General features: G+C 49.8%; 1 protein-coding gene across 2 annotated transcripts in view; it reads left to right on the top strand.

The window, feature by feature from the left end:
- Window positions 1–22,530, top strand: part of LOC102447528 (peroxidasin homolog) — an 86,125-nt gene that overhangs the window by 22,270 nt on the left and 41,325 nt on the right. For both annotated transcript variants that reach the window (XM_075901031.2, XM_075901030.2), the window contains exons 3-5: window positions 16,617–16,688; window positions 17,624–17,695; window positions 21,773–21,844. In XM_075901031.2, coding sequence (XP_075757146.2) covers window positions 16,617–16,688; window positions 17,624–17,695; window positions 21,773–21,844 — 216 coding nt within the window. The remainder of the gene's footprint in view (window positions 1–16,616; window positions 16,689–17,623; window positions 17,696–21,772; window positions 21,845–22,530) is intronic.

Below are 22,530 nucleotides of genomic sequence, written 5' to 3'. Positions count from 1 at the left end.
GGATCTGGGGCAAATCTGCCAGGGATGGTACTTAGTTCTGCCATGAGGGCAGGGGACTAGACTGGACTGGACTTGATGATCTCCAAGGTCCTTTCCAGTTCTATGAGATAGGTGTATCTCCATACAACAGCATTCCCTGTAAGTTGAGCACTTGGGTAGCTGCCCAGGAGAGATTCAAATACTGCCCCAGGTGATGAGCAGAGCACCCACAGGCAGCAGCATGTGGTTCTGCTGGTGGTGCACATCTGCTTGTGCCTCGGTGCACATAGTAAAATTTATTCTGTAAATGGTTGGACACAGTTTGAGAGCACAGTGCCTCTGAGCCAGAATAGCCCTGTCCAGTGAGTAGGAATAACCTCAGTGTAGTTTGGGGGAGGGGAGGCTAGGCTTTATTGTAACTACACATGTTTTGCATTGGCGAGATCTCTGGTTCCTATTAATATCTGACCTTTTGTACTTGAAGCCTCATTCTGGGGCTTGCTAGTTTATAACATCCAGGAACGGGGACTCCATCTTCTTTGGCCTTTGACAATGCCCTTTGGGGGTTTTTTAGAACCCCAGCAAGACGTGCTACTGATCCACTAACCACCCCCCTTGTAGGAAGCAATGCAAGCCTTTGTTGTAGTTGTAATGAATACCAGGAGGGAAGCTCCAAGGGCATTTCTCAGAGTGACTTTGGAGCCAGGTTTTTGTGTTCCTGGACCTAACCTTAGAAAGAAAACCCCAATCAGTGTCCCAGACCTGTCTCTAGCAAACCCTCGTGCCATGGTTCTCAAATGTGGCCACCAGGGACTTTTCTTGCATCCACAGCCTCTCCCCCAAGGAGCAAAGCATGGTCCCTGCCCTACGGCTTCCAGCCAGGGTTGGGCCCTATGCCCTTCGGAAGCCATAAGCGAGGGGCAGTGGGGCTCAGGCTTTTGATTTCAACCCTTCGGCAGGCAGGGTATAGAGCCCAGCCACAGGGCTTCAGCCCTGGACTCACTGCCCCCATCGCCCTAGTCCCTGCTGCCACTCCCAGCCCCTAACCCCGCTGCTCCCAATCCACATCCCCATCCAGGGCCATACCTGGAGGGGAGTGCAGGGCCTGGGGAACTCCCCCCCCCCCCCCATGTATGGGGGTCAGGACAAACCCCCCACCACAGTCTCTGGCCCAGCCTTGCCTCTGCTCCATCCCACCCACACTCCACCTCTTACCCCAAGCCTGGTTCCTTCCCACCCCTGCTCCACCCACTTGCTTCCTCCCCCCAGGAACACAAGCTGGGGGATTATGGGGCCTGACACAGGACAGAAGACGATACACAAAAAGTGGAAAAAGATACGCAAATTGCGGTTTGTAATTTGCGTATCTTTTTCCCAATAGAACTCTGCAGTCTAGACAGCCTGGGTCAGATTAACGGTCGATCTAGCCCAGTACCCTGTCTTCCAACAGTGGCCAATGCCATGTGCCCCAAAGGGAGTGAACAGAACAGGTAAACATCAAGGCTACGTCTACGCTGCAGGCTTCCTGTGCAAGAACTGTTTTGTGCAACAGCTCTTGCATAAGAGCGAGTCCACGCTGCCATGTGCTTTTGCGCAAGAGCGTCCATGGCAGCGTGAATGCTCTCTTGCTCAAGAAAGCTCTGATGGCCATTTTAGCTGTAGAGGTTTCTTGCACAAGAAACCCTTGTTGCCCATCCACACTGCCTTCTTCCGCAAGAGCTCTCATTCCTCATGGGGAGAGGAATAACTTTTGCGCCAGAAGCCTTCTGTTCCGACACTCTACTGTATATTTACTTGTGCAAGAACGCGCGTGCAGTGTAGACGCTCTGCAAGCTTTTTGAGCAGGAACAATTGTTCTTGCACAAAAAGCCTGCAGTGTAGACGTAGCCCAAGTGATCCCTCTCCTGTCACCCATTTCCAGCTTCTGACAGAGGCTAGGGACACCGTTCCTGCCCGTCCTAATAGCCATGGATGGACCTATCCTCCATGAATTTATCTAGTTCTTTTTTTAACCCTGTTAAAATCCTGGTCTTCACAACATCCTCTGGCAAGGAGTTCCACAGGTTGACTGTGCACTGCATGAAGAGCAACGTCCTTTTCTTTGTTTTAAACCTGCTACCTATTAATTTCATTTGGTGTCCCCTAGTTCCTATGTTATGAGAACAAGCAAATAAAGTCCTAGCCACTGGACCACAGAACTCAGTTCACTAGGGGGTGACATGGATTTCAGTGGAGCCAAGGTTTCACTCTTAATCTCTCTCTGCCTCAATACCTAGCTTGAAAAAAAGGGATAATCTGGCTTCCTTTCTCCCATCCTTCGTCTTGGCTATACATACGCTAAACTTTTGGCACCAACATCTGCACCGCAGTTAGCACAATGGGGCCCCGATCTTGGTTGGAGTCTGTAGGCACTGCTGTACAAATGCAAAGTAATCATGGGAGGAATAACAACTGACAGTGTGCCCAGTTGCTCCGTGCAAAGCAAGAGAATTCCTTCATTCTTGTCCCAGTTCCTCTGCAATGTATTGTCTCGAGGCCGCTTTCACTGAATTGAGCCATCATGTTTCTACCTTCGCATCAGATCTCCTGTTACGTAGCCCAGCCAAGAGGCCTGCTGTACCTGGGATGAGGGAGATCCTGGCACAATAAGACGGCATTACATAGTTGTGTGTTTGCCTCCCTCAGAAAAACAAGAGCTGCTTGCCACATGCTTCCCCCTTTGTGGCGCAGGGTGAGCTCGGATGTTTGGATTTAGCACGATGCAATAATGAAATGTTTATAGATCCTAGGGCCCTTATCCAAAGCCTCATGAGGCCAATGGATAGACTCTTGTTTACCAAAGTGGGTTCAGACCGGGCTCCTAGACTAGCCATATATCGTGGGTGAGTGGAAAGGGCATAGGAGCGCCTTGTATATGGAGCAGGAGTAGCTCTGACTGCACAGGGAGAGGGAAGGGGCCGTACGGGTGCCATGTGGCTATTGTTCCTAAGGGGAGCTGGGCCGCAGTAGGTCACTCAGGCCTCTGGGCCCTTCCTAGTCCTGGTTGGGTGGATCAATGGTGTGAATGTCAGGGCTGGAGGAAGACAGCGTTGTTCTCCACAGCCAAAAGCAGTGCAAGGTCATGTCCCACCTCTGTAGACCTGACTTCTGACCTGCACTGGTCCCATCCATTGCCTGGAGCTAGCTCTACAAGTTCTGCCTGAGGATCTGTGAGGGGGCACTGGCTACTTGTGAGATCCTCCCCAAGAGGTCTCAATGCTGGACTGTTCTTCAGAGCAGCTAGAAGCCTCAATATCTGGGCTTTGGAGAGACACCTAATGAAATGTCAGTCCTTGAATCATAGGTTTTGACCAGGAGCTGCTTGTCACCATGAGCAGACCCCACTCCAGCCCGCGTGTCCACATCCTGAATCTAGTTAGATGGGACAACCTTGTTAATACACCAAGGCTGCGTCTAGACTGGCAAGTTTTTCCGCAAAAGCAAGTGCTTTTGCGGAAAAACTTGCCAGCTATCTACACTGGCCGCTTGAATTTGCGGAAGAACACTGACGATCTCATGTAAGATTGTCAGTGTTCTTCTGCAAATACTATGCTGCTCCCGTTCGGGAAAAAACCCTCTTGCACAAATGTATTTGCACAAGAGGGCCAGTGTAGACAGCTAAAAACTGTTTTGTGCGAAAAAGCCCCCATGGCGAAAATGGCGATTGGGGTTTTCTTGCGCAAAACCGCGTCTAGATTGGCACGGACGCTTTTCTGCAAAAAGTGCTTTTGTGCAAAAGCGTCCGTGCCAATCTAGATGCTCTTTTCAGCAAATGCTTTTAACGGAAACATTTTTCCGTTAAAAGCATTTGTGGAAAATCATGCCAGTCTAGAGGTAGCCCAATTGTATTTCCTTTATCTCTGCTGCTCACATGCCGACTCCCCATAGGCAGCAATTTGCACCCTCCCTCATAGAATCCTAGAACACTAGAACTGGGAGGGCCCTTGAGAGGTCATCAAGTCCAGTCCCCTGCCCTCATGGCAGGACCAAGCACTGTCTAGACCCTGACAGATGTCTGTGCAACCTCCTCTCGGATATGTCCAGTGATAGAGATTCTACAACCTCCTTTGGCAACTTATTCCTGGTCCAAAACGCTTATAGCCTGGCAAAAGACAACTGCTGGTGACAGCAAACAGGTGTGGGAAGGACAAGGTGGCAGAGGGGCCATTATGACTAGAGTAATAAATGTGATCTCGGGAGGTTTATGGGGGACATGTGCTTTGCTGCAATAACTTGTCCAGATGGGCTGGGAAGGGAGTTTTGCAAGCCACTCCTCAGCGTGGGAATTGTGGGGACCGTGGTAAAATAAGTCAGCGGCTTCACCACAGCAGGAAGAGTTCTCAGGAAGATACGGTTGTAGCCCCGTGTCATCCCTGGTCCTGCAGGCACAGGCTGTGCAAAGCCGACACAGTCAGTCCGCTGTGCGTTTGACCCTAGCAGCAGAGCGGATACAGGTTGAGTCCAATGGCCTGGAAGGGAACTTGTGTTGTAGATGACTCTGTTGTTCCAGCACATTCTACAGTTCAGCAACTCCGTCTGTTCTGCTCGCAGGCCAGCTAAAACTGTGAACCTCCAGGCCTCGCTATAGGGCATCCTCTCTCCCCACCTTCTTTCCCAGCTTTACACTGACATTGTAACTGAGTGTATCCTCCTGGAAGCCAGAGACTCATCATGCTAGCTAGCAGTCAGGCAGCATGTGGCAGGTGCTCATTGGCTGAGGTACGGATGTTACCTAGCACCTTGCAGAAGGTCTAACACAATGTGCTTGCAGATATGTTTTCCACACTGCTGAAACTCAGCTACATCTGTGCTGGTGGCGGGCTGCTGTGATAGCAGGCCAGCAATGGAGCAATTAAAAGGACAGGAAACAAAGAGGCAGGGTCTATCCAATTCAAGTGACTTGTAAATTAAGAAACAATGAATAGTCCTGACGCTCCTTAGGGTGCATCTACACAGCACCCGGAACTCGAAATAAGAAACACAATTTGCACTGCAGAAATTGTGTATCTTATTTCGATTCCAATTCGAAATAGGTTACTTTGAAATTTGGCGTGTCTACACAGTGCCAAATTTTGAAGTAACGTGCTATTTCGAGACATCCCTTAGCCCTTGTGGAATGAGGGTTACAGGGATGCCGAAATAGTGCACCCATTATTTTGAAAAATATTTCGAAATAACAGGCAGCTTGTTAAGACTAAGGCTAGCTATTTTGGGATCACTCCAGAATCCCAAAATAGCCAGGCAGTGTAGACATACCCTTAAAGACTAATAAAAATATATGTATTTTGTATCCTGAGCTTTTATGGGCAAAACCCACTTCCTGAAATAAGAATAAAGCTCAGGATACAAAATATACATATTTTTGTTAGTCTGTAAGGTGCCACAGGACTACTCATTTTTTAAAGTTGCCGACTAACACGGCAACCCCTCTGAGACTTACAAATTAAGATGGGGGAACTATAATTGCTGAAGTTTATTACTTGTTTAGAACATCAGCACCCATATTCCTAATCTTGCAAATAACAGCCAAGAGCAATCAGGAGAAAAGGCCAATGTAGATCTCTATGGTGGATCTGTGTCAATCTAGATGTGGTGAGAAGTGAGGCCTTAAGGCCTTAATGCCAGATCCAGGGACCTTAGACAGGTGTACATCTTCTCACAAACCCATGCAGACGCAACCCTGTGGCGATGCCTCAGTCTAGCACCGATAAGTTCCCTGTTCTTTCAGCCCTGGAGCTGTCCTGAGTAAAGCTGAAGAAAGCTCGTTCATTCCAAATTAGGTCATGGTTTTGCGATGTGGACAGATGTTTGGCAGGAAGCAAAATGAGACAGCCAGGCGACTTTCAGAGGGGAAATCTGCAGGCCAGCAGGCCTAACACATTGGAATTGCGCACCTCACCTTTATTTTACTAGGCTTGCATGTAGATGTGTTCCACCTGCCTGACTAGGGACTCATGAAAGGTACAAGAGCTCTGCTGTCCCACTCCCTGATTCTTTGAGTTTGTGTAAGGCTCCAATCAATGGCACTGTGTGGCCCAGACCAGATGGAGAGATGGTCCTCTTATTATGTTGATTGGTTGCAGCCTCTCATCTACTTCCTACCGAGAAAAGGTTGGTTAGTGGCGGGGAAAACGTGCTTTCCAAGTACATTAGTGAGAAAATATCAGGCATGAATTGAAAGTGCTGCTGGGTGGTCTCCCACATTTTCCTGGGCTTTGTGAAAGAAGCTAACAATCTCCCTAGGCTCTGTGTGACTGCGTACGTATGTACAGGCACCCGGGGGTTGTATGGGGGTGCCCACAGAACTGGTTCCTAGAGTTGGGCAAAGCTACTGTAACTTGAAAGAAAGGTGAACAAGCCCTGGAGCTGCGCATGCAAGTTTCTCTCTAGGACAACCTCAGCCTCCAGGCAGCACAAGGGGGGAAAGGACTCAGAGGGGAAAAATAAATCCAGGCCAGCAGCAAATTCAATGACTTGCTGAGAAAGGAGCCTATTCATGTTTCAACTTCTAGCAGGGCCTCATCTGTCTATCCAATCGTTTGGAACAAGTTACAAGCTAAAAAAGGGCCTTGATTTTACCTGGCTGAAGTGCCTCCTGGGATAAATATGTCTTGAATCCAACGGCTGATGTTTAGGTTATGCACATAATACGGGAGCATAGTGTATCATGTCCCCCTCTAGTGGCTGGTCCACCGGAGAGATTTAAGAGTCTATTTTTGCTACAGAAGACAGGTGATATTCCTTTAGTTCAAGTAGTAGAGCTCCCGTAGGGGTCTGCTGATCCTAGACTACATTACACTACAGCTAGGATTGATGCTCTGAGATCAATGCATCGGCGGTCAATTTAGCAGGTCTAGTGCAGACCCATCAAATCAGCTGCAGATCGCTCTCCAGTCGACCCCAAGTCCTCTATCCCTGGCAAAAAGAATAAATCAACAGGAGAATTTCTCCCATCAACCCACCGTGGTGTAGGTCCCACAGTAATTCACACTAAGGTACGTTAATTTCAGCTACATTATTCATGGAACTAACATTACATACCTTAGATTGACCAGTGATAGTGTAGACCTACCAGCAGGTTCAGAGTCTGCTGCAGGTGCTGAGCAGTGACTGACTTTGCAGACTGACAAGACCCTTTTACCAAACAACCCCTGACATGGCGGCTTTCCCAACAAGCTGCAACAGCCAGACTTTCCTCTGGTTGCAACAGAATTTCCTAGTTTTATATAATATGCCAGTTGGAAACACACTTCTTAAAACAAACAAAACAGCCCACTACCACTCTACAAAAATGCACATATAGTCCTGCTTTCAGGGCTTCTGTGAAATCCCTCCCTTCCTGAATAACCCAAGGAAAAATCAGTGTTGGATGGTTAGCAGATCAGAGCTCTGTTACCTAGGGATTGTTACAAAAATGAGGGTAGTCTACACTGCCGTAGTAAGTCAACCCGAGTTATGCAACTTCAGCTACGTGAATAGTGTAGCTGTGTCTTAACGATATACAGCAACATTTAACGGGAGGTTTCCAGGAAAGCATTTAAGCACATGCTTCACTCCAATTGAAGTTCCGTGCTGGGGCTTTAAGCAGGAAAAATGGCATACCTGCCACAAAATCAAAGGTTAGTAACTAGGTTGTTGATTCAAATATTGTGTCCTAGGACTGTGGAATAAGAATTCTGGGGGAGGCTTTTATAGGCACACAGGGCTGTGAAAACTAATGGAAACTGGGTGATTAACTCCTGTTTCTGCCTTTGATAATCTTTCCCTTTGAGACATCAGAGTATTTTGGGGTTGCCACCATTCCAAACTGGTATGCCCGGGCCTGGTGTTTAACCATAATTCGTCCCACTCTAGGACTAGCCCGACAGCAAAGCAGAGTGAGGATATCTTTTAAAGGGTGATGTTAAACGAGGACTAGGTGCAATCTTTCATATAAAACTTTTTAGGGCGGAGGGCAGACTGCAGATTTGGTAACTCCGAAACATTTCATGTATTTGTGTCCGTTTCACTGAAATGTTTCATCTGGAAAAAATGTGGACTGAAAATTGCAAAAAGAATTGAAGAGAGTTCTAACGTTTTTGAAACGGAACATTTTGACTTTTCAGATTATTTCAACGCATCATTTTCCTTCAATCCTCTTTTTTTTTTTAATTAAAAATGTAAAAGGGTCAGAATCCAAACAAATTGCTTTCGTTTTGGTTGAATTGAAACATTTCATTCAACCCGACATACAAGAAATGGATCTCCTGTTTGATTTTTTTTTCTCAGAATTGGTGAACTGAAAAATCAAGGATTTGCCCAGTTCTAATTGTAACATTCTGTGGTGGCGGCCACATTGCAACATGTGACTGGGAAGGGGAGATGGGGCGCCTTGATGTTTTGGGGGGTTGTCATTTATTTAGGTTCCTGCAGTGAAACTGAAAGAAGCTGTGGACTTTACTGAGGGTTTGTTACAGGCCAAAGTTTTGCCCTGGGCATCTTTGTGCGCTTTGAAGTCACAAAGAAAATGACTTTGAAAAAATCCTCCCCCTCTAAGATTTGTTCTGGATTTTTATTTCTTGTGTTTGAGGCAAACTTCTCAAAGCTGGGAGAAACAGTCAGGGCCCTTAGAGGCAATGGGAGCTGGAGAATTAAATGCTGTTCACCCCTCCCTTCCACCGTCAAAAAAATACATAAAAACAGCCTTCCTGGAGCCTGGCAGAGAAATGGCAGCAGATAGGGTGGCGAGAGCTCTGCTCTTCGTCTTTTTCCAGACAGGGTGGCTGTGGAATATCTGAGCTGACATTTGTAAACCTTCCCTACTAAGGAAACCTTTGTACTCTGAATAGAACAGAGCATGAGGCAAGGAGGTGACTTTGAAACGGCTGTGAGCGGAGCATACTGCAAACATACTGAGGGTCTCTTGGGGCTTCTGAACAGCCTGGGTTGGGGTAAGATTTCCCTGCTGGCTCCAGCCCCTTGCTTTCTTTCCCTGAAGCAGGGGGGTTGATAAATCGCAGTGCTTCAAAAGAAACCAATCCGAGTTAGACTAGTCAAAGTCTGCACACCCAGATAGCTTCCTAGAGAGGGGTTTTGACCCCCTCGAGGTTCCCAGTACGGTCCTGCAGCGGCAATGGAAAATGATCCTGAGTTTTCCACCTGGGTGAGTTTTTAGGTCCATGGGCTGCCTGTCCCACTCCCGGCTGGTCTGATCCCTGCTGCATGGCCCACGCTGCTTGTTAATGAACTTGGGTACAAACAGAACCATTCAAACTCAGGAGCCCTGCCTTGTGGTTATGACTGGCTCCTCCTTAATGCAGTTTTCCAGGGCCAATGTCAGCAGCAGGGAGAGAGGGACTGCAGGTCCAACCCACCCGTGCTAGCCTTTCGCCGCCCCTCTGGGACTGCATCGCAGCTACGCTAAAAGTGATGAGAGTTTGAGCCTGGATTAGCTCGGAGGCTCCAGAATAGCTCGCTCATATTTGTCCCCTTCCCGCCTGGAGAAGCCACAACGTGCCCCATCCAGATGCCTCTGAAACCAAAGGGTTGGGCTTCTTCACACAGACCTGCATTGGCTCTACTGTTCTCCCTCCCGCTCTTGCCACCCGCCCCTCCCCAGCCAGCTGGCACGCCGCCCCTGTGGGGTGTGTGGCCGACTCACAGCTGCAGCTCCTCCCTCTGGCCAAGGCAGCCCCAGCTGCTAGACAGATGCTGTGCCGGGACTTCCTGCACACTCAGGCCTCCTCAGTGCTCTGCCTGCCTCTCCAAAAAGGCTCTTGGAAAAGCCTTGTGCCCTTTGGATATGAGGCCCTAAGCCCAAGCCTCCTCATCCTGCGGGTTACTATGGTTACGACTGGACAGCCTCAGGAGAGACCAGAAGTGGCATCCTAGCTAGGTCTGCAGCCCCAGGCTGAGGTGCAATGGCAAGGAAGCTGAAGGGAGGCCATAGAGAGGGGTATTAGAGCAATTCCAACAGGCCATATCCCTAGGGATGCCCAGCCCCACCAACAGGGGGGTCAAAAGGGGCAATCGCCCAGGGGACTGGTGATTCAAAGGGGCACAGGGCTCCTAGCCACCACACTGGCTCCTGGTGGCACTGAGGGCTGGCTGCCCCAGCTCCGCCCCTTTCACTCAGGGCTCCGCTCCTTCCAGGAGCGTAATGCCAGCCCCCTGCAGAGGCTGTCAGCCCTCCTGGGTTTCTCTTCACTTGGGGGTTAGCCCACGTGATCAGCCCCCCAGGTCTGAGCCACTTGAGTTAGCCTAGCCCAGGTGCGAGCAGCCGCCCTGCAAGGCACTACCCAAGTTATTGTGTCCTCCTAGGTGCTGCGCTCATTTGTGGGTGTATCCGGGATCTCCAGGCACAGGCATGTCCCAGGGTTCTTTGCATTGCAAAGGAACTGAGCTCTGCATCTGTCCCAATGACAGGACAAGAAGCAATGGGCTTAAACTGCAGCAATAGGCTGGACATTAGGAAAAACTTCCTACCTGTCGGGGTGGTGAAACACTGGAATAAGTTGCCTAGGGCGGTTGTGGAATCTCCATCACTGGAGATATTGAAGAGCAGGTTGGATAGACATCTAGCGGGGATGATCTAGATGGTGCTTGGTCCTGCTGTGAGGGCAGGGGACTGGACTCGATGATCTCTCGGGGTCCCTTCCAGTTCTTGTGTCCTATGAGTCTATGAAATGGGTGAGCACTTGCCTGTTCTTCTAGGTGCCTGTGGGTCTGGGGGAAGGCACTGGAGGATGATCAGCACTTGAGAGGTTTAGCCTGCACCTCACTGTGAAGTCGGTGGGTGACTAGCCATAGTGAAAGCAGTCCTGGGGTCTAACCCACGCCCTGGCCAGGCCTCCAGGCCCATATTGAAAGCACCTCCAAACATGCATGAGCACTCTGAGCGTCCCTTCATAGCACTCGATTCTGTGAGCAGCTCCTGTCTCGGACAAAAGCTCGTGTCTCAGGCTCTCTTCCTATTCCAATGGGAATTCCATGCTCCGCTCCTATTGACAGTCGGTGGAAATTGGGTGTCTTAGTCAAAGCCACAATCTCCCTCTGTGTTCTCAGTGCCCCAGCCATCTAGCTAACCTTTGCTGCTAGGCTTCTGGTCCATTCAATTAACTAATTGTGATGCGCCAGACATGCCACTCTCCACCCATTAATCCCAGCCCGCGGGTGTGTGCCAGTTCTGCCGTGCTTTACTGTCTAAGGTTACACTCAGTGAGCTAACCCTCCCTGCTCTCCTAGTTCATATTAGAGCGGCATGCTCTGAGCTCTCAATGAGAAATCAAAAACAGGGGCGTGTCATGTGCTCCAGTACGGTTGGTCCTGTCATCTCTCCGTGATATGGCCAGAGGGATAAGCATCTATCAGGGATGGTCTAGGACTGGCCTTGATGACTTGAAGACCTCTGGACTTGAAAACCCTTGTACGCCCATAACTTGAATATTGTGTACAGATGCGGTCACCTCATCTCAAAAAAGATATATTGGCATTGGAAAAGGTTCAGAGAAGGACAACAACAATGATTAGAGGTTTGGAATGGGTCCCATATGAAGAGAGATTAAAAAGACTTGGACTTTTCATCTTAGAAAAGAGGAGACTAAGGGTGGATGTGATAGAGGTCTATAAAATCATGACTGGTGTGGAAAAAGTGAATAAGGAAAAGTGAGTTACTTATTCCCATAATATAAGAACTAGGGGTCACCAAATGAAATTAATAGGCTGCAGGCTTTGAAACAAACAAAAGGAAGTTTTTCTTCACTCAGTGCACAGTCAACCTGTGGAACTCCTTGCCAGAGGATGTTTTGAAGACTAGGACTTTGACAGGGTTCAAAAAAAGAGCTAGACAGATTCATGTAGGTTAGGTTCATCAATGGCTATTAGCTAGGATGGGTAGGAATGGTGTCCCTGTTTGTCTGGAGATGGGTGACAGGAGAAGGATCACACAAGGATTGCCTGTTGTGTTCCCTCCCTCTGGAGTGTCTGGTATTGCACGTTGTGGGCAGACAGGATACAGGGCTGGATGGACCTTTGGTCTGACCCAGAATGGTCGTTCTTATGTGATGTTCTCTCGAGGTGCCTTACAGTTCTAGGGTTCTGTTCTATGACGCACTTCCCCCTGGGATGCGAGATGACTCAGGTTGTGTTTAGCTGTTTCCCATTAAGGAGCCACAAGGTTGGCAGCAAAATCTTACATCATGGAATGCCATTGCCAATGCAGCTTTATTCCTGGGAGTTGGGGAGGGGGAGAAAACATAATTCACAGTTTCATCCACAAAATACAATCAATTCCTTGGGAGTTCCTGGGAGGGGAAATCACCATAGTCAGCCGGAGACCTACCGCAGCATGAGGTCACAAGAGGCCACAGGACCCTCCGTGGTAGTTTGGAGATGAACAAGTCCCAAGCATTTAGGAGGCCCGGAGGAAAGTCTCTCTTTGCACATTGGAGAGCTTCACGTCCCTGCTTTGGCGTCTGTGGATCCTGTTTGTAAAGTCTGTGTCACAGCCCTGGCTGAGTCTCTCCTAGACGATGGTCCCCAGCTGGTTGTATTGGACTCAACCTTGAGATCTCCCTGTTTTCAACACAACTGGGTCTGAGCAGTGACCAGACACTGTCTCTAGTTCTAGCCTCTCTGGCACATTCCTGGGGTGTAAACTTCCTGTCTGGCTCTCCTCCCTGGGAAGTGGGGCCATCGGTCCAAAGGCCTTTTGGCCCCAAACCACGGCTGAGTGGTCCAAGCTGTGCATGAAGCGGATGTGCGCTCTCCCCTGGGTTCACACCGTGGACACTCTGTATGATAGGCTAACGCACTGGAGACTGTGTGACAGCCTTACTTGCACAGTAGCAGGCATTTGGGGGTGGGGCATGGACTCCACTGCTTTAAAATAAGCATTTGCCAGAGAAATACGATTCCAGCATGTTTCCCAGGGAGGTGGCATGGTCCAGAGCCAGGCAAGGCATCAGGCATTACGGGTTCTATTCCCGGTTCTGTCGATGGCACCCAGTTTGACTTTGGTGCACCCCCTTTGTGCCTCAGTTTCCCCCATCTGAAAAATGGGGCGATGTTCTTTGTCTTTCCTTGGAAAAAGGCTTTGACACAAAGCACGAGATAAAAGCAAACCGCTATTATGGAGAGCTCTGTGGCCTTCCTTCGGATATCAGAATAAGAGGTGCTTGGGAGATGGGTTAGAGAGGAACAGGCAGGCTCTGTCTTGAATTACCTAGCTACTTGTGGTACTTCATAGTGCTGTTCCTGTAATCAAAGGATGCTGGTCTACTGAGAATTGATTACCTCAATCCCCAGAATGTTTCTTTCTCGTCTACATTCCAGACCCTTTTATCAGCAAGAGGGAATTTTTGGCTGCACATTGAAATAACATTTATATGCAGTTGTAACTTCTCCAACTTTCTCACAAGTACTGTTCTGGGGCTGAGGCCGTTCTGCGGTGATGCTTTTTATATCATTATTTTACATTGATTTCCCCCTTCCACTATGCCCACAGCTGACTTGTTGTAAAGGAGAGGGGGTAAAAAAGAATTAAAAAGGCAAGTAATAGTGAATGTAAGCCCAGGGCTTGCTGAATGGGAAGAGAGAAGTACCCCCATGAAATCCAGATACTCTCTTTTCCCATCATGGAATAGCAATTATATTGGAAATTCTACAAAACAGAAAGAAAAGAATCATTGCACATAACTTTTCAGCTGTGCTGGGCAACTGGGAGCAAAGTTTTAGGTGCAAGTGTAAAGTACATGTGATTGTTAATAATCGTGTTAACAGAGACAGGTCTGATTGGGTGTGGAGCCTTGTGCACCCAAACCAATTTTCCAGGAATAGGACCTATGACACTAAAGATACAATTGAGATATTTTGGGCAGATCGTTAGCTGGTGCAAACTGGTATCACCCCACTCAGGATCTGGCCCTTTCTCAATAAGGTATCAAAGAAACAAATGCACTTTCCCATACGTTTTATTTCCTTTCCACACAGGGTCACTGGGACACACCATGTTAATTCCTTTCCCTTTATCCAATCCTGTCTCCTCCAGCACATTTGCTCACATGTTCATCTGCAGGCTTTGGCTTCAGCTTGTTCCTACGAGATTGCTGCTCCTAAGGAAATAGGTGGGAGTTTGGGAGTTTTGTCATTGTGTTCAGTGGGGATCCAGATCTTGCAAGTTGTTCTGCCAGGACAGGTTCCCACAGGGGTCTGTCCATAGGGAACAACGTGTAGAATCGGGATCTAAAATCTTGGCAGGATCCTGAGTCACTGTCCTGTCTACTGCTTTCCATGAAAGTATCTTTCTTGGTTAGGAGGTCCACTGCCTCGCAGCATGCTGGCCTGCTTAAGCCATGTCTGTACTGTGGTGGTTGATCATCCAGAGTTTGATTTAGCATGTCTAGTTAAGACCTTCTAAATCAAACTCAGTGCACACATCCATCAGTACTCCTGTTCTTGTGAGGAGTAAGGGAAGCCAATGGGAGTGTTTGCTCCCATCAGCCTCTTGCTGTGAGGGTGGCAGGGAAATGCAAATCAAAAGTACGTTGACTCCAGCTATGTTAATTATGTAGCTGAAGTTGGGTAGCTTGACTCGACCTGCCCCTTTAGTGTAGACCTGGCCTTAGAAACCACAGCATCCTGTGGATCTGAAATTAACAAAACCAAACCAAAAATCCTGGCATTTCACCACCTGGGTTGTGTTTTCAGTGTAATGTGTAACCAACTAAGGACCAATAGAATGGTTGTTGTTTTTGTTCCCTGTCTCTAATGAGCTTGGGTCAGCATTGGCTACTCAAAAGATTATCTACTTTATAAATTGTCTGCAACCCCCCCCCCAAAAAAAAAACCCTGAGTACATTCCAGGACTCATTGGAAGTGTCAGTTGGGGTCAGGCCCCTCTGTGTGTTAGGGAGGCCGGTGGCAGGTGTTAGCTATTTCTGCTTCTAATTGCTTTTTAAGCTCTCCGCGGATTTGGGGGCATTAAGCAATGAGGTGAGAGGCACACAAAGCCATTGGTGCTGTGTGTAGAGTTTGTCTTTACAGAGGGGCCTGTTTTGCTTGGATTGCGGGAAAGGACGGGTTCAGCAGAGCCAGCCCAAGAGCTGTCTGGCTGAAACGGGGCAGGCTGAGATTGGAAAGAGCAGCCGTGTTTGGAACTAGAGGACTCCACTGTGAACTCAGCTGCTGAAACCGTTCCAACTCCAAACACGTTATTACATCCGTGTCTAGAGACCGCAACCGAGATCCAGGCCCCATTCGTGCGAGGGCTGTATAAACCACTGCAGGAGACAGCCCCTCCCCCCAGCTGCCCTAGGGGTTACCTGGCAGCCTGCATGAAATGACCTGTGGATGGCAGTCGCATTGGACAGCTGTCCACCTCCCTAGCAATGACCTCACAGCTGGGGCCTGCTGGCAACCTGCCTGGCATTCTCTGAACGGAAGCCAAAGCGTGAATAGCCGTTGGGGCCCACCGGAGCTGATCCCCCCTGCTGGCAGGGAAAGGCGGGGAAGCTGCACAGCTGTTGGCCTGTGCTGTACTTATTCTGGGGGTCAATAGACAATGTTATTTGCTTGGGCTGCATGGACGCCTCGGGCCAGTACTCCGGAGTTCAATCACCAGGGAAGGTAATCGCTCTGTACATAGGAGCTGGCTGGCTGTTGCAGCAGGGTAGGCTGGCCGGAGGATTTCACAGCGCTCTGCATCCTGGTGGGGAAAAGCAGGCTGTGCCGTGGAGCCCATGTGCACTGACTAGGGATGTTAAGTCCCATGTAATGGGTTAAACCCCATTGGGCCAGCAGGGAGAAGGAGCGGAGAAAGAGACAGCTATATCTTTCAGAGAGTTTGCCTATCTGTCTGTGTGTGTGTCTGTCCCACACGGGGGGACATATACTCCTCCCCCAGCTACGCCTGCAAGATCACCCAGTGGTCCCCAACGCAGTGCCCACAGGTGCCATGGCACCCGCCGGGGCATTTATGTGTGCCCACTGAAACATCTGGGCTGGCCCCGCCCCCAGTGCATGGCACATGCGTGGTGCCGGTCCCGGGCACGTGGCGCATGGGCGGCCCCTGCCCCGGGCATGCGGCACATGCGCAGTGTTGGCCCTGGGCTCGGAGCGTGGGCGGCCCCCACCCCCGGGCATGTGGCGCACACGTGGCCCCACCCCCAGAAGCGCAGTGTGTGAGTGGCCCCGCCCCCGGATGCCCGGCACGTGAGCGGCCCCACCCCTGGGCACCCGGCAGCCACGAAAGGTTGGGGACCACTGACCCAGAGAGAAGCACTTCTCACCTGCCCGAAGCTGCAGCAATGAAAAAGGGCTGGGTTAGTGCTCTCTCCTCAGGCCAGCCTGCCTCCTGACCCCCTCAGCCCCAGCCCCAGCCTGGAGCAATGATTCAAATGAAACAAACCAAAATGTGTTTGCATTAAGGACCTGAGCAACACCGGGTAAATCTCCTAGTGCAGGTATAACTACGTTCTACTCCAGACCGGGCCTTAGTTACTACATTTTACAGCTCCGACTTTTCAACAGGTGTCTGTGCTACAGTCTGATATTTTGCAAGTCTCAGGTATATTGCATCAACACGTGTGTGATTTTTTTTTCCCCCTTCTGGTTTCGAACAGGCTGCTGAACAATAACTTGATCAAACAAATCGCAAGAAGGTCCTTTGAAGCTCTGCCGAACTTGAAATATCTGTGAGTTGGCACCTCTACATCCTATCAAATCAAATAGCGTCTGTAGCCCTGCCGGTCTAGGGCAGGCGTTATGTGGCCAGATCGTCTCGATGGCATTGACCTAAGTATGTCGCAGTGAATATCAAATGAGACCCCTCCAGCTGGGTCTAAATTGGTGGTTGTTTTTGTCCTGTTTTGAAGACAGCAATGTTGCATTAGCCTAAGGAGCATGGCGGAAAGGGATCTAGGGGTCATAGTGGACCACAAGTTGAATATGAGCCAACAGTGTGATGCTGTTGCAAAAAAAGCAAATATGATTCTAGGTTGTATCAACAGGTGTGTTGTAAGCAAAACTCGTGAAGTCATTCTGCCTCTCTACTCTGCACTAGTTAGGCCTCAGCTGGAGTACTGTGTCCAGTTCTGGGCGCCACATTTCAAGAAAGATGTGGAGAAATTGGAAAGGGTACAGAGAAGAGCGACAAGAATGATTAAAGGTCTAGAGAACATGACCTATGAAGCCAGGCTTCATGAACTGGGCTTGTTTAGTTTGGAAAAAAGAAGATTAAGGGGGGACATGATAGCAGTTTTCAAATATCTAAAAGGGTGTCACAAGGAGGAAGGAGAAAATTTGTTCCTCTTGGTTTCTGAGGACAGGACAAGGAGTAATGGGCTTAAAGTGCAGCAGGGGAGGTTTAGATTGGACATTAGGAAAAAATTCCTAACTGTCAGGGTGGTCAAATATTGGAATAAATTGCCAAGGGAGGTGGTGGAATCTCCCTCTCTGGAGATATTTAAGAACAGGTTAGATAGACATCTGTCAGGGATGGTGTAGACGGAGCTTGGTCCTGCCTTGAGGGCGGGGGGCTGGACTTGATGACCTCTCGAGGTCCCTTCCAGTCCTATTATTCTATGATTCTATGATTCTAATGCTGTTCCTGTCTCTGCTCTCCCCAAAGCTACCTGTACAAAAATGAAATTCAGACTATCCAGCAACATGCCTTCAAGGGGCTTCATTCTCTGGAACAGCTGTAAGTATGAAAGAACTCCGGTGCTTTAGAAGGGCCCAGTGCGCCGCCTCTGTTCCCTGGGGCTTTGTGACACCAGGATGGGATGGTCCTTCCACTCTGCCTGGTCAGTGCTGGGCCCGGTCCTCACTTTTGGTTGTCCCATGACTCCAAGGGATGTTCCAGCAGCTGGAGGTTCCAGGAGCATAGGAAGGCCCCAGCCATATTTCCCTTTTCCTCCTTTTCCCTGGGCAGTTTCCTCGTGCTGGGAAGTGATCAGGGGAGTATGGGAGCCACTAGACAATCTTTATCCTGAGCGGAGCAGGCCTGCTGGCTTTGCACCACCGGAGCAGGGCCTCCTGTTTGGCCCTTTGTTTCAATGTTGAGCATAGGCTCCGTTTTTCTTTATTCCAATCCAGTTTGCTGGCAAGGCCTCTGCTAGGGCAGGTAGGGGAAAGGAGATAGTTGCCATGGTTCCAACAGGGCCCTTTAAATCCCCACCGGAGCCCCACATGACATGGTCTAGGTGATGCTGAGGGCAGGGTGGGGGAGGCACGGAGTGGTCTAAACAGTGCTGATGGCTGGTTGACCCTGGCCCCACCCCTTCCAGCTGAGGCCCCGCCCCTTTCAGGGGACCCAAAGCCAAGACCCCCTCCCCCTCCCCGCCCCATTTCCCATGGCCGGGCGAACTCTGTTGCCAGCCCTGGTTGCTGGAGGCAAATGGATGAAGTGAACAGCCAGCTAGGAAGGTTGTGCAGTTTTAGCAAATGTCAATACTATGCCGTTGGCGTGCATTAAATCTGCGGCTGACATCCAACTGTGGGGAAAATTATTGAGGAACCTAACCCTGGAAAAACCTTCCTACCAAGTCTCCTGGTATTCCCCGGGATGAAGGGAGCCTACACTCTACCTGTCCAGCAGCTGGATCTCATACCAATGATGTGTCAGCATTCTGTTCCATAGCTACTTTGCACTGTCAGAGCAATTTCACTTTCCGACTGTCAGCACTTTGTGGTATAAGAAAATCAAGGGGTAAGTCTTCTATAGCATCCTCACAGGCTGGGGGTGGCACTGTGCACGCACATTGAGGCATTCATGAGAAGTCCCTGATGTGGATGTGGATTTGCCCAGCCACAGTGAGGGTAGAGGGCAGAATAGAAACTATTTGAATATGCTGGAAGATGCAGCCAACGGTGAGTCCTTTCTTCCTGGTGCATCATCACCAACCACAAAGGTTCTGGAGCTGGAATATAACTGGCTACTTAGCTGTACGAGAAAACAGACTCCAACTTGTTCTCTGCCACTCAGACCATAGTATGTGTATCCACTACATTTTCCTTATCAGTGAGCTCAGCAGAAGGGTCGAGAAGAATCCTGCACACACTATAACAAAGGGGCCCTTTCTACAGACACACTGCAGGCCACAACCACATTTTCACACTGAACAAACCAGATTTGGTGTCAGAGGAATAAAATCCCCCCATCCCTGAAACGGGATTTCTCCGAGCCAATTGGCCTTGCTCAAATCCATCCCACCAGCTAACCCTCACGTACAACTAAAACCTGTTGGATGGGCAGTACCAGCTGCTTTCCTCCAGCCCGAGAGGAAAGAAAGCACGCAGCTGAGACATATGAAAATACACAAGTCCTCCGTGACAGGCAATCGAATCTAAGTCACGGTGGTTTGATCTCTTGCGGAAGGCCAACCGTCTATCATTCCATTAGGAACGGAACAGCTGTGTGTTGGCTTACACAATCATTCCTTCAACCAGTTGGATGCAACTGGTAGAACATGGACTAGTAGAGCTATCAGGGTCACCACTGGAGATATACACCTGGACCTCCATAATCCAGGTGTCCCTGATCTGGGAACACCTCTGGTTCAGACTCTGGCAGGAGGAAGTGTCCTGCTGCCCCCCAGCTGGGGAAATGGCAGCACAGTGAAGCACTGGTCTGAAGGGATGCTGCCTGGGAGTGGTGGGGTGTGTGTCAGTAAGCACCCCACTCCTACCCCCTCATTCCCAGACCTCCCACTCCCATCCCCCTCTCACACTCTCCTTCCCTGACTCTCCCCCAGCACCCTCCATGGTCTGAAAACTTCCTTAATCCAGCACACCTATTTCCCAGGGTTGCCGGATTAAAGAGGTTCATGTAAGGGAAGGAAGCTACTCTGCCCCGTAGATATTTAGGTATGTCTGCTTATCGTTTCAGAGCAGTGCCAAAGGTACCGCTCGACCCCTGTGGCAGGCGGGGCTTGGACTTTTAGTGGTGCCAAGAAATAAGCCCAGAATGAATATGTTATGGAAGAGCTGATTTGCTCCTATTTAGCCCAGAGCAAATTGCTCCTGCTCCATCCAACCATCTCCATTAGGGAAAGACCTTCCTCAGTGACACTTGAGGCCGGGTGGTCCCTACTTCTGCCAGTTTGACAGGTTTAAACCAGCTTCAGTAGTGGATTCTGTGTACCTTGAGGTCTTTCAGCCATGACTGGAGGCCTTCAGTAGCTCAGCCACAGGTGAGGGGTCCGTGACAGGAGCGGATAAGGGAGAGTCTCCGGCCTACCACGTGCAGGAGGTCAGACTAGGGGATCACGTTAATCCTTTCCGGCCTCAAAGTCTATGAGACAGCTGTGCTGACTGTGGTGGGGTGCATAAACCCCTCGCTTTGGGCTGGAGTAGCTGCAAGGCATGCTGGGAATAGAGGAAGAGTTAAAAAAGTGGAAGTGCCACCCAGTAGGAGGCAGCAAAGGAAGACGAGCAGGCTGTTAAGCTTCCCAGCTCTCCAGAAGCTGCGTGATAGCGAGTGGAACCTCTGCCCTCGCAAGCGGGGAGCACGGATCCCCCTGAGCTAAAAGGGGGACGAGACTGTGTCCTGTAACTTGCGCTGGAGGCCCCCCCCCCCATCCAGGGCCCCTTCGAGGAACGAGGCCGATATCCTGGCTACCCCTGCCCCCAGCTTTTCTTTTGTCTTTGACTTTTTTGTTTAACTTCTTTTGGGGTTGTTGGCTCGTTTTACCTGAGCTCTCCCAAAGGGGAGAAATAGCCAGAGAGTTTCAGCGGGAGGGCTAAGCGCCCACTGCCATAAAACCAGCCTTTTCCTAGGCAGGCCGGACGTAGGCGAGCGCACTTTCCAAGTAACATCCCTAGGGGGCGCTCTGATGACCACAGATCCTTGACCCTGACCTTGTGTCTTTGGTGTGTTGGGGGGAGGGGTCCCTGTGTTACGCTACTTCTCTCCTTCCCTCTGCTTCCAAAGGAGCCACCCCTTAAGATTCCAGGGAATTCTGGAGGGAGCAGGATGAAGGTGGGTGATCCCGTTGCAGCCACTAGCTCTGAAGAATGAAAAGCTTAGTCCAGGTTAATAGGGACTCCTTGTGAAATGATGGTACAGTCAGTTGTAGGTGGAGGTGTTTCTAGGACTAAGGGGATCATAAGAACGGCCATACCGGGTCAGACCAAATGTCCATCTAGCTCAGTATCCTGTCTTTTAACAGTGGCCAATGCCAGGTGCCCCAGAGGGAGTGAACAGAACAGGGAATCATCAAGTGATCCCTGTCATCCATTCCCAGCTTCTGACAAACAGAGGCTAGGGACACCATTCCTACTCATCCTGGCCAATAACCTTTAATGGATCTATCCTCCGTGAATTTATCTAGTTCTGTTTTGAACCCTGTTAAAATCCTGGTCTTCACCACATCCTCTGGCAAGGAGTTCCACAGGTTGACTGTGCGCTGCATGAAGAAAAGCTCCCTTTTCTTTGTTTTAAACCTGCTACCTATTCATTTCATTTTGGTGACCCCCTAGTGCTTTGAAAGAGAGCTTTGAAAGTCTGGCCTGTGGGTTTTTTCCTATCAATAAACCGGAAGAGTTTACAGCTGGCAAATGTTTCTTGGAAGGGATAGCGAGGGCTTGGTTTCCCACTCTGGGCTGTGAATTGCAGCTGCCAATGTGATGCCTGTCTTCTGGAAATCTGCACTGGACTGTGCATTGGCTTATTGACCGGGGGACATGTGTCTAGAACATCTCTCCAGCTGTGAGCTGTTGTCCAGTCTCGCAAGTCAGGTTTTATAACACCATCCTTTGTGCTTTTCTTTTGTGCCAGTTACCTTCATTTCAACCACCTGGAAACCTTGGGGCCGGAAACCTTTAGTGACCTGCCCAAACTGGAAAGACTGTAAGTAAAAAGGAAAGGGGACATCCTTACTCTTGACTTCTTATCTGGTGGCCCATTGGAAGAGACTCCATCTTGGGTGATGGGCAGGAAGGTTTCTGGAACTTTAGTTTCAGGATCAGATTTCTTCTGCTTCATTGCCATGGAGCAAAGCCCGTCCTCTAAAATTAAGGGAGACCTGGAAATGAGTTTTCTCAGATCACGAGACTTTAGGTACTTGCAAAGCAGAAAGGTTGGTGAACATGAGGGGCTTTTCCCAGGATGCATTCTGTGCATCCTGACCTACGTGATCAAGGCTGGATTATGAAAGGGGACTTAGGGGCTGCAGCCCCAGGCTAAAGGGGACCCCCTGCCACTAAAGTCATGGCATATTGTGACGGGGGGAGAGGGGAAGCGACTCTGCATGCTGCCTTTCCCCTTCTCTGCACTATGGTTGGAGCCATGTGTGTTCCTTCTAATGGCACTCACCTGCAGGCTCCACCCCTGCCGCTCCCATTGGCTAGGAATCGCAGCCAATGGACGCAGTAGGAGGCGGTGGATGCAAAGGCAGGGCCACACAGAGCCACCTGTTCCCTCCCCCAGGGTCTGTGCCTGGTAAGCGCTCCAATCCCCTGCCCCCTCCCACACCCTTGCTCCCACCCAGACCCTGCATCGGAATCCCCACACTGATCCTGCACCCTATATCCTGC

Source organism: Pelodiscus sinensis, chromosome 17 (assembly GCF_052426305.1).
Source record: "Pelodiscus sinensis isolate ZL-2025 chromosome 17, ASM5242630v1, whole genome shotgun sequence".
Classification (NCBI taxonomy): domain Eukaryota; kingdom Metazoa; phylum Chordata; order Testudines; family Trionychidae; genus Pelodiscus; species Pelodiscus sinensis.
The sequence above is the reverse complement of the archived record's forward strand: the minus strand, read 5'-3'. Positions and strand labels throughout refer to the sequence as shown.